At 40.6% G+C, this 14,433-nt stretch overlaps 1 protein-coding gene across 7 annotated transcripts in view; it reads left to right on the top strand.

Annotated features, from left to right (window-relative positions):
* The window catches only part of Inpp5b (inositol polyphosphate-5-phosphatase B), a 55,353-nt gene that overhangs the window by 28,611 nt on the left and 12,309 nt on the right, over positions 1 to 14,433 (top strand). For 5 of the 7 annotated variants that reach the window (XM_078025944.1, XM_078025942.1, XM_040288393.1 and 2 more), the window contains 8 exons: positions 3,118 to 3,214; positions 6,287 to 6,454; positions 7,772 to 7,873; positions 9,032 to 9,146; positions 9,476 to 9,592; positions 10,656 to 10,843; positions 12,368 to 12,479; positions 14,323 to 14,432. In XM_078025944.1, the coding sequence (XP_077882070.1) occupies positions 3,118 to 3,214; positions 6,287 to 6,454; positions 7,772 to 7,873; positions 9,032 to 9,146; positions 9,476 to 9,592; positions 10,656 to 10,843; positions 12,368 to 12,479; positions 14,323 to 14,432 (1,009 nt within the window). The remainder of the gene's footprint in view (positions 1 to 3,117; positions 3,215 to 6,286; positions 6,455 to 7,771; positions 7,874 to 9,031; positions 9,147 to 9,475; positions 9,593 to 10,655; positions 10,844 to 12,367; positions 12,480 to 14,322; position 14,433) is intronic. The other 2 variants (XM_040288396.2, XM_078025943.1) reach the window with 2 other exon arrangements.

Raw genomic sequence — 14,433 nt, 5'->3', positions numbered from 1 at the left:
GGGTTGGGTCACAGTTCCATAGGCTGAATTCAGCCTGTGCCTCTTGTTCAACAGCTTGTGAGCTAAGAATGGTTTCTTTTCTTTCCTTTTTTTAAGGCAGAGTTTGTATTTTGCCCAGTCTTGCCCCAAACTCTTGGAATAAAGTAACCCTCCTACCCCAGTTTCCTGAGTAGCTGCAACTAAAAATGTTTGAATGTTTGAAAAAACTAAAGAAACATTTTGTGATACATGGAAATTACACGAGATTCACACTTCAGGATCCTTATATAAAACTTTATTTGCCCTCTGATTGCAGAGCCAGGCAGTTGCTTGCGACACAGACTGTAAGGCTTGCAAAACCAAGGACACTACTCTCCGGCCCTTTCAGAAAAAGTTTTCTTATCCCTGCTTACAGGATGGGTAGGAGTTAGCTGCCAACCCACAATGAGTTAGAGGGAAGGTGGTTTCTTTTCTTTTTTTGGTACGGGGATTGGACTCAGGGGCACTCAACCACTGAGCCACACCCCCAGCCCTATTTTGTATTTTATTTAGAGACAGGGACTCACTGAGTTGCTTAATGCTTTGTAGTTGCTGAAGCTGGCTTTGAACTACTGATACTCCTGCCTCAGCCTCCTGAGCTGCTGGGATTGCAGGCATGCACCACCATGCCTGGCAGGAAGGTGGTTTCTGATGGGATCTTTGCATAGTTGCAGTGACTTTGATGTGCTTACAGCCTGATATCAAGCAGGTAGTGGCCAGAGGACTGATGAGAGGTGGCAGCGTCCAAACGAGAAAGAACCTTGGCCACCATATGAAGGGATTGGGATTATTCAGTGGAAATCTAAAAAGTGTAAAGTGAGATGAGCAGATTTACTTAAAGAAAAAAAAAATCTGCTGGGCTCAGTGGCACACACCTGTAATCCCAGCAGCTCAGGAGGCTGAGGCAGGAGGATCACGAGTTCAAAGCCAGTCTCAGCAAAAGCAAGGCATAGCAACTCAGTGAGACCTGGTCTTTAAATAAAATACAAAAGAGGGCTGGGATTTGGCTTAGTGGCTGAGTGCCCCTGAGTTCAATCCCTGGTATCCCCACAAAAAAGAAAAGAGGCAGGGAGACTAGTTGAAGCTCTTGTAGTCATTCAGTTGAAATACTGGTAACTGATTGCTGCAGTGACATTGGGGATAGGCTATAAGGATTCAAGGGGCATTTCCAAAACCAAATTGAAAGGCCTTTATGTACTAGTCCTTTCAGACCACTATGTTTTTCATAATAAAATACATAATATGGATGGCTGTTAACGACAGATTTGTTTGCCACCAGGCACAGTGGCACATACCAGTAATCCCAGCAGTTCAGGAGGCTGAGGTAGGAGGATTTCAAGTTCAAAGCCAGCCTTAGCAAAAATGAGGCGCTAAGCAACTCAGTGAGACCCTGTCTCTAAATAAAATACAAAATAAGGCTGGGGATGTGGCTCAGTGGCCTAGTGCCCCTGAGTTCAATCTCTGATCCCTGCCCTCTGCCAAAAAAGAAATAATGACAGATTTGTTTCCCACAGTTCTGGAGGCAGGGAAGTACAGGATCAAGGCTCCAGTAGAACTCCGTGTCTGGCTAGGGCCCACTTCCTGATTTACCTGTGACTGCCTCCTCTGTGTCCTCATGTGGCAAGAGTAGGAACTATTTTGTCTCCTTATCCCTACATGTGGGCACTAATCCCATTTCAGAGGGCTCACCACATGACCTAAACACCTCCTGCAAGTCTTACCTCCTAATACCATCATTTTGGGGCTTATGATTTCCATATATGGAAGGGAGGGGCATAAACATTCACAGCGTTTGGGATTGATTGGAAGTGCTGAAATGTAACTATTTTCATGTTAATAAAATAAAAACTATTTTTATTTTTACTTTTGAAAAGTTTGTTGTTTTTTTTTTCAGGTCTTTTGTGCTTTTATTAATAAAGCAGATTAAAGTTTGACTTTCCCAATTCATTACTAAAATATAGCAAGATATACAGATGTACACATTAGCATACACTATTATAAACAATGATAAAGTCAGTGAGAAATCCATGTTTAGTAACAGTCTTCAGAGCAGAATTCTTCTGCAGTGTTTCACGCGCCTGGTCTTCCCTCCCATAATTTGTGAATTGATGTTGCCTCTCTGTGGCTTTGTCTTGTTCCCTGTTGACTAGAATTTTGGCTTCTAAGGAGGAAAAGTTCTTGGCAGATTTATTTCCTTTTTAGGTTTATCTTGGTTTTACAAATCTCCCCAAATATTTCTTTGTTGAGAGTCCTTGGGCTCTTTGGTTTTTAAGGCACTTTGTTGACAAAGACAGGCACTTCTCATTCCCAAAGCACTTAGACCCTTTCCAATTTTAGATCTCTTGACCTTTGCCTTTCTCTTCCTTGGAGCCGCAGTCTCACTTGCAGAAGATGGTAATAAGATCACTATCTTCCATTTTATGATATGTCGGTGGCTATTAAAGTGCTTACCCTTACATGTCAGCTCATTTGATCCCTAAACCCGGAAAAAGGCAGGACAAGTCAAATTACTGAGATTAAGAGGGTGGGGCTAGGGCTAGGTGTGCTGGCACATGCCTGTACTTCCAGCAAATGAGGAGGCTGAGACAGGAGGAATGGCAAGGTCCAGGCCAGACACAACAATTTAGCGAGACCCTCAGCAATTTAGGAAGACCTGTCTCAAGGTCAAAAATAAAAAGGTCTGGGGATGAATTTCGTTGGTAAAGTGCCACTGAGTTCAATCCCCAGTACCTTTCCCCCAATAAATAAAAAAGAGAGAGTGGCTTATTCAAAGTCAAAAGATCAATAAATAATAAAGCATAAGATACAACTTGGGTTTTCAGATTTTAGAGTTTTATTCTTAGTATAATATACCCTGTCCCCAAGAAATGGGAGTGGAGAGTAGCTAGCATGGTTAGTCAGCAGTAAAGACTTCCAGGTGAAGTCCTTTTTCTCTATCCACCCAGTGGGACTTCACCCAGACACTGGCATGGGCCTTTCCAGTGCTTCCGAGCTCTCTGCAGACTACCTGTGATTCGTAGGCTGTCATTTGGAAAATTTGTGGTCTGGTATGTTAAAGTATATGTTTAGTGGGTTTTAATTCCTTCTTCTTCTCTTTAGGTGGTTCAAACTTCAACAATTCAAGGTTGAATGAGAAAGGTCTACTTGTGGACCAAAGCTCTGGAGGTCAGGATAAACCAGAAAGCTTGCTCCTGAGGTAATGAAGCTCTTCCTTTATTTGTATCTCTTAGGACTGAGGTTCCCCTCAGTAGAGAACCAAGACCACTACTGCATGTGATGTAAAGCAGGCACCTGGCTTAAGACATGTCCTTAATACTGATATCCATGGAGCCCTTACTGTGTATGCCAGCATCATCCTCTTACATGGACTGTCTTTGACCTAAAGGCTAACTACTTTTCTCTGTTTGGCAGCTAAGGCAACTCAGGTGATAAAGAATTTACATGAGTCACCCAAGGTCCCAGAACTAGCAAGTGGCTGATCTAGGATTTGAAATGTGGCATTCTAACCCTCAATTGGGAATGTAGAAAATTAGAAATGTTTGATCTTTTCCCTCTCATTCTTTTAGGAGTTTCCTGATGCTGAAGATACTTCTTTCTTTTTTCCTTTTTTAATCCCCCTGCCCCTTGTGCATTAGTCTATACTCCAGTGCCCCCTACTGATCATAGCCAGAATCATCTGGTCAAGATTAAACTGGCCTTTCTTACTTATGTCAGTATTTTAATTAAGCATTTAAGAAGCAGTGAGCAGGGGCTGGGGAGATAGCTCAGTTGGTAGAGTGCTTGCCTCGCATGCACAAGGCTCTGGATTCAATCCCTAGCACCACCAAAAAAAAAAAAAAAAAAAAAAAACAATCTTGCTACTTTTCTTCACTTTCATAAAGTCCATATTTTGAGATGAATTTAGATGTTCATAGTAAAGAGAAATGGGCTTGTTACATTCCAACTAACAACTGTTTTCCAGGTCCTGAGATTTAACAAGACAGATTAGGTCATGAGGATCCTGACAGGATGGTATCCTCACTAGTATTTTTTCTCTGTATACTATTCTCTTCTTGAGATATCTCTTTAGGCTATGATTTAATAAGAGGATAGAGTAAGAGGAGTAAATCTCTGTTTAAATTTAGTGAGTTTTGTGGCTTGATTAGTTCTTATATATTTCTTAAAATCCAAATTATATTTATAGTACACTTGCTTCCCTCCCACCCCAAATGTAATAAAACAGCTGTGCTATATAAACCATAAAAATATCATGCTATTCTAGAACTAGATAGTGGTAATGGTTGCACAACATTGTGAATGTACTTAATGCACTAAATGTATACTTCCTGGTGGTTAAATTGGTAAATTTTATGTTATGTTTATTTTTCTATATTAAAGCATATGAATTTAAAAAAAAAGTGAGCAATCTTGCAAATTTAATTGTAGCTAGATCTATCATTCTCACCTCATTCAAGTCATCTTGGTGTACACAGGTACATTTACATAGTCTTAGTTAGTCTATAATGATAGTAATAGTATACATGCTAAATTATTGTAGCCAGGTGTGGTGGGGCATACTTATAATCCCAGCAACTTTGAGAGGCTGAGGCAGGAGGATCCTAAGTTTGAGGCCAGCTTCGGCAACTTAATGAAACCCTGTCTCTGAAAGGGCTGTGGGGGCCAGGGTTGTGTAGCCAGGTGTGGTGGGGCATACTTGTAATCCCAGCAATTTTGAGAGGCTGAGGCAAGAGGATCCTAAGTTTGAGGCCCCTATCTCAAAAAGGGCTGTTGGGGCCAGGGTTGTGGCTTAGTGGTAGAGCACTTGTCTAGCATGTGTGAGGCACTGGGTTTGGTCCCTGGCACCACATAAAAATAAAAACAAATAAAATAAAGGTATTGTGTTCATCTATAACTGAAAAAAAATTTAAAAAAAGGTCTGGGGATGTAGCTTAGTGGTAAAGTGCCCTTGGATTCAATTCCCAGTACCCCCACCCCTCAAGATTGTTTTAAGTGTTTTACATATCTTAGTTCACTAAGTAACCTTCAACAAAAATTTCTTGAGCTGTTATATAGGGTTCTGTGAGGTCGATATGTCAAATTTTGCTTATGTTGCACATAATTTGTAGTATGAGTACTACATAAATAATAATGAAATATATATTTTAATTGTCTTTTTATTTTGGATTATTCCTGTGGACTAGAGATGCAGAGTAAAATGATCAAATCAAGGGTTTTGTCATCTTGTGACACATCAGGGTCCAAAAAGAGTACTTATTATCAGATCTGAATCTAAGCACTCTGCCACCATCCAATGGACCAAATCATGAGTGATGCTAGTTTTTGTTTTTCTCACTTGAAAATGAATGAATCTTCAGACCTGGTAGTGCACCTCTGTAACTCCAGTACCCTGGCAGGTTGAGGTAGGAGGTTCTCAAGTACAAGTAGTCTCAGCAATTTAGTAAGACTCTGTTTCAAAGTTTAAAAAAATACATAGCTGTGTGTGGTGATGCACACCTGTAATCTCAGCTGCACAGGAGGCTGAGATAGGAAGTTTGTGAGTTCAAAGCCAGCCTCAGAAACTTAGTGAGGCCCTAAGCAACTTGGTGAGACTTTGTATCTAAATAAAGTAAAATAAAGGGCGGGCTGGGGATGTGATTTAAAGGTGAAGTACCTCTGGGTCTAATCCCTGGTACCAAATTTTTAAAAAATACTAATTGAAAGGGCTGGGGATATAGCTAAGTAGTGGAGTGTCACTGGGTTCAATTCCCAGTACCACATGCAAAAATAAAAAAGAAAGGAAGAGAAAATGAATGAAGCCAGGTACTCCTGTAATCCCAGCCACTTAGGAGGCTAAGGCAGGAGGATTGCAAGTTTGAGGCCAGCCTCAGCAATTTAGCAAGAACCTGTCTCAAAATAAAAAGGACTGGGAGTGTAGCTCAGTGTTAAAGTACCCCTGAATTAATTCTTCAGTACCAAAAAGGGAGGGGAAAAAAGACGAAAAAAAAAAGAAAATGAATGAATGAATTATTAGATATATCTTCAAGATCACCTTCTAGCCTAAGATTCTATGACTATATTATCAGAAGACTCTCTAGACTAGTACACTATGCAATCAACAACACATAAGTTCACTTAATTCCCCATAGAAGTAGTGTTTCTTTAGCAAATTTGGCTTCTTTAGTCTTCTGTGATTCGGATGCTAATGTGTGGGGACTTCTAGCTTCATACTCATTTATTTTGCCATGGAGAACTCATCAAAATATGAAAAAAAGTTTTTATTTTTTTCCAGACAGAATAAATCCAAGTCTGAGATCACGGACATGGTTCGCTCCTCCACTATCACAGTATCAAACAAGGCTCATATGTTATCCATGCAGAAGTTTGGACTGCGAGATACAATTGTGAAATCACATCTGATACAGAAAGAAGAGGATTATACCTATGTCCAAAACTTCAGGTAACTAATAGGGTCATAGATCGTTTTCAAAGCAAATTGATCATTCAGTTCTCTGGAATTTAAGCACTTTCCCCCATATCCTGGATTTTGAAGCAAATAATTCTGTAGAATTTCTCCTTTCCTTTTCAATATGAGTAACTGCATTCACTCTTCATCACAGGCGTTTTTCCTGTATCTCTTCCAGGCAGGCACTGTGATAGGTATGGTACAGTGGGAATAGCACAGCTGGCAGATAGCTACCAAAATACTTGCAGAAATAAATAGATACAGAAGAAAGAGAGATATTCTGAGTTTGTGTATCAGTCTCAGGTCTTCTATTCCTTTAGTCATTCTGAGCCTCTGAAGAAATCATTTAAAATATAGTCAGTTAGTGTTTGATAATCTTTTTAATAGGATTACCAAAAGTTAAATGAATAAAAGAGCTGGAGCTGTAGCTCCATGGTAAAACGCTTGCATCACATATGTGAGGTACTGGGTTCCATCCTCAGCACCATATAGAAATAAAGTTACTGTGTGTTCATCTACAACTAAAAAATATATATTTTAAAAATTTTATTAGTTATTGATGGGCCTTTATTTATTTGTTTGTTTATATGTGATGCTGAGAATTGAACCCAGTGTCTCACTCAGGCTAGCAAGCACTCTGCCACTGAGCCACAATCCCAGCCCCTACAACTAAATAAATGTAAAAGTGTGACTGTACATATGGTGTGATGTGCTACATCGTGTACAATCACAGAAACATAAAGTTGTGCTGCAGTTGTGGACAATGAATCAAAATACATTCTGCTGTCACGTATACCTGATAAAAATAAATTTAAAAAATAAAAACAAGAAATTATTTTAAAAAAGTTAAATGAATAAAGGTTGCAGGATTCTGCTAGATCTTTAATGGGATTACAAGTCAAAATAACGTTTCTAGAGATATAAATAGTTAGTTATGGTAAAGTAATAACCTTCTGAGTACTGGTGGTGTTTCCTTGCCAAAAGTAACTTCCAAGGCATTTCTCACTTAAGTAGCATACGCAGGGTAAGCAATTGTTTTGTGGATGATGGCTCCATAGTGGCTGTTGAAGGGAAATAAGAATGTTCAGGGTGGGTCTGTGTTGTGTGAAGTCTTTATCACAAAAGCAACAGGCATCATGGAGTTTGCTAGTCATCCTTGATGCCATAGTCACTGGTCCTGGTTAAATATGACATTTCTATGTCTTAAAATGCCACTGTGTAGAGACTGAAACTAGGTAAAATCAGCATAAATGCTTTCCCTGGTCTCTCCTCAGTGCTTCCAGGTCACTGATCAATTCTCTTTGATGACAGGTTTTTTGTGGGAACTTACAATGTGAATGGACAGTCCCCTAAAGAATGCCTCCGCCCTTGGCTGAGCCACGGTATCCAGGCCCCAGATGTATACTGTGTAGGGTGAGTGCTTCTCTCCTAGATGTCTCTTCTTTCCTCAGAATGTATGTACAGCTGTGGCCATGGGGACTTGGACATGTAGCTGAGTCTTCAGGACAGTGAAGGAATTGAAAACTGAGTGCTCTTTTAATGGTTGCTTCTCTGCTTGATGTTCTTCTCCTGTACACAAAGGTCCAGCAAAGTGCTGTGCATGGCATTGAAATGCTCATATTTGATTTTTAGTGTAGATTTCTGTTAAAATCAGTGCATCCTGAACTGAATTTCATTACTTAGGCATTCAACACCCTTTTGGTCACAAAACAAAAATACCTTTTGCCAGGGAAGGAAACTAAGTCTCATAGATTAGTTTTTTTTTTTTTTTTGGATATTGGGGATTGAACTCAGGGGTACTGGACCACTGAGCCACATCCCCAGCCCTGTTTTGTATTTTACTTAGAGACAGGGTCTCACTGAGTTGCTTAGTGCATTGCAGTTGCTGAGGAACTTGCAATCCTCCTGTCGTAGCCTCCCAAGCTGCTGGGATGACAGGCATGCGACACTGTGTGCTGCTTTTTTTTTCTTTTTTAAGTACTGGGGATTAAATCCAGGTGTCCTCCACCACTGAGCTACATTCTTGGCTCTTTCTTTTTCTTTTTTGAGACAGAATCTCACTTGGTTACCCAGACTGGCCTTGCCCTTGAGATTCTCCTGCCTCAGCCTCCTATGTATTTGGGATTACAGGTTTGCACTTATGCACTCAAATAGTCATTTATTTTTTTTCCCTTTCTCTTCTCTCATCACTGTACTGGGTACTGTTAGTGGGGAGTGGCAGCAAAGGAAGCTGTTTTGTATATTGGAAAAAAGTAGAATTTGGAGTTCACATAGACCTAGGTTTGAATCCCAGTTTGCCACTTGGGCTTGTGTGAACTAGTGATTGCAGATATAAAATGGGCATGCTGCTAAACTACTTCGTAGTCTGGGTCATGAAGAGGAAATGGGCTGATGTTTGCAAAAGTACCTGGTGAATTCCATGGTGTTTAGTTCTTTGGCTCCAAGTGTTTATCTTTCTTCCCTCCTGAAGGTCCTGCAGTTCAGCTTAGACAGCTAGTACTTATGCACGTAAATCAATTCAAGAATGTTTGCATATTGCATTTCTCTATTAACTTGTTGCTTCTCCAATAGATTCCAGGAACTCGACTTGAGTAAGGAAGCCTTTTTCTTTCATGATACCCCAAAGGAAGAAGAATGGTTTAAAGCTGTGTCAGAAGGTCTTCATCCAGATGCCAGATATGCAAAGGTAAGAAAGGAGTCAGGGACCTTTTACTTTTATGTTACTGCACATAGGGAAAGTCTAAGATAATTTTTCACCCTTTTCATCATCTTTATTGTAAGCCAGTCATAATTATGCTGCTGTTTTCAGTTCCAGGGCCTCCAAGGGATACCTCTGGGTGGGAAAGACACAGGGCTTTGGTGCTTGCAAGCTCTTCCTGTTATCATGTAGCATGCCTTGTGTTCTGACATGAAGAAGGAGATATATTCTCAGCCAGCTTTGAGACCCCTTTTCCTTTGGGATATTTATACCTGTTTGCACCTTCTATCTTATGTCATGACTGGGATATTCTTCAGGTGAAGCTTATCCGACTGGTTGGGATTATGCTGCTATTGTATGTCAAACAAGAACATGCAGCGCATATCTCAGAAGTGGAAGCTGAGACTGTTGGGACGGGAATCATGGGAAGGATGGTAAGTTTGGGATTGTTGTGTCTGACATATAAGGGCCTTGGCCCCTAAAGTTTTAACTCAGCATCTCGAGATGCAGCGACCACATGTGTCCTACTTTGAGAGTGTCAGTTTTGCAAGCTGAGTTTACCCTCAAGCAAGGCTGGATTGAGCAGACTGTTTAGAAATCATATGGTAGGGGGCTAGAGGTGTAGCTCAGTGATAGAGCACTTCCTCGCATGTGTGAGGCACTGGGTTGATCCTCAACACTACATAAAAATAGATAAATAAAATAAAGGTATTGTGTCCAACTACAACTAAAATAAATAAATAAATATGTATATGTATATATATGTGTATATGTGTGTGTGTGTGTGTGTGTGTGTGTGTGTGTGTGTGTATATATATAATTTTTTTTTTTTAAAAGGGGGCTGGAGTTGTAGTTCAGTGGAAGAGTATTTGCCTTAGCATGTGTGAGACCCTGGGTTCAGTTCTCAGCACCACATATAAATAAATAAATTAAAGGTCCATCCACAACTAACAAATATTAAAAAAGAAAGAAAGAAAGAAAGAAAGAAAGAAAGAAAGAAAGAAAGAAAGAAAGAAAGAAAGAAAGAAATCATATAGTAGTAAATTGTTGGCTGATTTTCTTGAATAGCACTCATCTGTATTTACTCAATGCTAGAGCTTCTGGTTGATCCTGCCATTTAACCCATGAAGTATGGTACAGAAATTACATTGGGTTATCAAGGAAGACTAAGATGCTGATATTAGGTTTGCAGTTTCCTTCTCTTCTTGAGGGTACTAGAGTCCTGTTCTTAGGTTCTCCTGCAGAGCTGAACCCCATGTGATGAGCCTGTGGCTCACCTGTGATAAGAGAATAGAACACTCAGTTGAGAGAGCCAGGCTCTGAGCTCTGCTCCCACTGACTGGCTAGTTATTTTGCCTTCATGGAGTTGTTTTCAATAGAATAACCTCACAGGGTCATTATGAAAATGATTTAAGAAAAAAAATTTTGAAAGTTTGTGGCTTGAAATGACTAACACAATTAAGTTGTGAATTGGATTTTGGGGCATCCTTTTAATAGGGTAACAAAGGAGGCGTGGCGATCAGGTTCCAGCTGCACAATACCAGCATCTGCGTTGTGAATTCTCACTTGGCAGCCCACACCGAAGAGTATGAAAGGAGGAACCAAGACTATAAAGACATTTGTTCTCGAATGCAGTTTTGTCAGGTGGACCCAAGCCTCCCCCCTCTCACCATCAACAAGCATGAGTGAGTCTGAGCTTCTCCAAATAGTTGTCATGTGTGATGTGCAGAGTTGTGGGCTGTATCTTTCTGGGGAGATGACTGCTGGAGTGGGGGTATCTGTCTGCCAGCTCTTGGCTACTTGTAGATTATATCTCTTGGAAGTTTTTAGTTTCCTGATTACCATCTGACAGACCCCTAGAATTATGCTCAAGCGTCATTTGTCCAAGGAAAAGTATAATATTTAGTCAGTGTGGATCTTCCTTGACCTGAAACTGTGAAGAGAGCAACCAAAGAGCAAGCATCTCAAACAGTGTTTAGAAGTGTGTTTTAGAATTTGCTGTCTGTTGTTTCCAGATCATGGTAAATGAGAGTTGGACCACACTTGTTTGCCTCCCACAACTTTTTCCTCTTGGTTCAGCTTTACAAAGCTGTAGTTGCAGCTGCTTTGAGCATCTTGTGTTCGTTTTTGCTCATTATCTTTATTGTGTTTATATCTACAACTTGCTGTTTGTCTGAATTCAAAACCTTAGAATTTCAGACTTTATGGACAATGGAAGCTTGTGCCACTTCTTTGACAAAGACAAAGAAGCTACTGGGGCCTTGGTGCCTGCCATAGAATAAACAGAGTCACACCTCTCACCTTGCCTATGGCAATGGAGCTGTCCCTAGCTTGTGGGTGTTCTAGATACTAACAGGATGGCTTTTCTCCTCCAGGGCCTCTCCTGAGACCCCCAGCAGGGAGTATGTCTTACAGCTGAGCTCCTCACATTCTTGAACCACAGCATCCTAGTTTGTGAGAATGCAGTTTGAGTTTCTGTGGTCTGCTCTTAGCATGTAGATGCATTTATTTGGATGTGTGTACACTGCTGCGCAGATTCTCTGACATGCTTATTGGCTTCAGATAGAATAGTATTGGATTTCATGAGGTGTGTGATATCATCAGGGATCCTTCGGTTTGCTTTTTCCCAAAGCAGCAGATACAATAAACCACCTGTCACCCTGTGTCCAGGAGTACAGAATGAGCCAACCAGTAATGTGGTGCTAAGATCCAAGCTCCTGTCTAAAGATTGAGCTTTGTTTCAGAGGAGTTCAATCTAGAAGCAAAGGCTGAGAGTATGTTTTGTGGACTGGGATGCAACGTAGAGGCAGAGGTGGCATGAAGGCATAGTCTGGTTTGGAGGTCTCTAGGTGATTGGCATGACTCTCAATTTTTTATCTTTTTTTTTCCACACTTCTCAGCAAAGGAGTGAATTTTTACCTTGCTTTTAGATCTCATTAGACTATCTTTCTAATTATCTAAGAATAAAAAAGTCAAGGAGAACTCAAGGCTGTTTAAAATGAACTTGGATCAAGATAATTGAGTAGGCAGCATGTTAGACATGGTATTGGATGTGAGGGCAAGAGAGAAAAATTTTTGGAACAGCTAAGTCGCTTCCCCACCCAGCTCCCAAGAGGCTGGGCCTCAGGGGCCTTATGTCAGAAGCACCCTGGAGAGGATAGATTAAAGTCCCTCCTAAACTCTGTTACCTTTGTGCTCTGTTCTCACAGTGTGATCTTGTGGCTGGGGGATCTCAACTACAGAATAGAAGAACTGGATGTGGAAAAAGTGAAAAAACTCATTGAAGAGAAGGCCTTTCAAACCTTGTATGCATATGATCAGGTACAGATGGCCACCTATGTCCTCTTCAGGCATCTGCTCCCCACTGTAAGGGCACAGGAAAGCTCAGCTTCCCAACCCTTGGCTTTTCCTTCTATTTTGGAAGGTGGTCCTGAGGTCCTGATGTTGTCCAGCCATTTCTTTGTTTCATCTGCGCTTCTCTATTCAGAAATGTTTTCCCCATCAACTCTTCCCTCTAGGCACCTTGTCTCCTTTGGGAACAAAAGCATGTTCTCTTCCATTCATTCAAGAGGTCTGAAGTTGACACGGAAGGGCCCAACTTCTATAAAGAAAATATTTTGTATCTTTAAGATGATTCAGTAATTTTTTAGAAGGAGCCTCCTACTCCCTATATCCTCCTTACCAGACTTCTCCAGTGTGAATGACAGCTCTAAGGGCCTTCCTGCACCTTCTCCAGGAGCCAGTTCTGTAACCTCTTCTCCGTCATCATTGGACTTAGCATTTCTTTCTCAGAGCATTAGTCATTTCTCAGGACAAGAGAAGTCTGTTTCTCTCCGCTTTCTTCTGGCTACTCCTGTTTATTGGTCAGAATTCAAAGTTCTTTTTCTTTTTTCGTCTCCTGAGTCCCCATCTTTTAATAATCACTAAAGTTATTATCATTAATCTAAATCTTTCTATTATCTCTTTCTTCTGCAGTACAGATTTATCAAAGGAAAAGAACCAACTCTGAAATGTCTTTCCTTTTTTTATCGACTCATTTTTTTCCCCTTTCCAGCTCTTTTCCTGGGTAAATTACTTTTATTCTACTTAATCTCCATGTCAGCATTCACCCAGTTTGTTCCCTATCTGTCTGTTTATTTCTCTCTGTGTTCTGGACTGAAACATTCCAGTTTTCCTTATAATTTGATACCCATTTCCACTTGACTTCTATTACTTCTTTCCTGAAGTAGTATCACCCATTTTGTGTGTTATCTGCCTGCAGATGCTTTACAGTCTATCTGTACTGTTCAAGAACCATGAGCTTGCCTTTACACCTAGAGTTTTCTTATTTCCTATTGCTTTTTATTTAATAATGTTTTGTTGTTGTTGTTGTTGATGGACCTTGATTTTATTTATTTATATGTGGTGCTGAGAATCGAACCCAATGCCTCACACATGCCAGGCAAATGCTCTACCACTGAGCTACAACCCCAGCCCTAATAGTGTTTTGAAAGAATAATACTGTCAGGAAGAGGGTAAGTGGTGGTCGACCCTGACCCCCACGTTAGAGCTGACAGTTCCCCCACCAGTCCATGCAGTACCAAGCTTATTGTTCCAGGAAGAGGCAGGAGCACATGTAGTTTTTTTTCTCTTCTGAGTGTGATCCAAAAGAGGTCCTAGAATTAATACAACAGGAAAGATGCTATTTTCAACATGTGTTAGGCACTGTTTTAGATTGACAGTTGATCTTTCTAATGACCCTATAAAGTAGGGTCTATTACAAACCCAGAATTTACAGATGGGGAAACCAAGGCACAGAGCTTCTCCCAGTTCACATACCACAGTTTTATCTCTGTATAATTGGAGCCACTGTACTGCACAGATAAGTGTTTGATACTTGGGAGAGAAAAACTGTGCTAAGTGGTCTCTTGTCTTCTTAAGGACATCTTGGGAAGGTGGTACTCATGCCCCTTGGATGCGGGTTTGCTCTTATAAAAGATCCTTAAAAACTGTATATGAGGTGCATGGTCAGCTTGCTTCTATTAAAAAATCTTACAAAATGTAGTTATCTTATGGGGCCTTTTCCTTTGAGGTACGGCTTAGATTCCAAATTGATTTCCTCTTTACTAATTCAAGGTTTGACTCTTTATTCTGAGGCTATTTTTTCTCCCATCCTTTTATGTAGCTGAAAATTCAAGTTGCTGCAAAGACTGTCTTCGAAGGCTTCACAGAGGGTGAGCTCACGTTCCAACCTACCTATAAGTATGACACCGGTTCCGATAACTGGGACACCAGG

This window comes from Ictidomys tridecemlineatus, chromosome 11, assembly GCF_052094955.1.
Source record: "Ictidomys tridecemlineatus isolate mIctTri1 chromosome 11, mIctTri1.hap1, whole genome shotgun sequence".
In the NCBI taxonomy this organism is placed as follows: Eukaryota; Metazoa; Chordata; class Mammalia; order Rodentia; family Sciuridae; genus Ictidomys; species Ictidomys tridecemlineatus.
The sequence above is the reverse complement of the archived record's forward strand: the minus strand, read 5'-3'. Positions and strand labels throughout refer to the sequence as shown.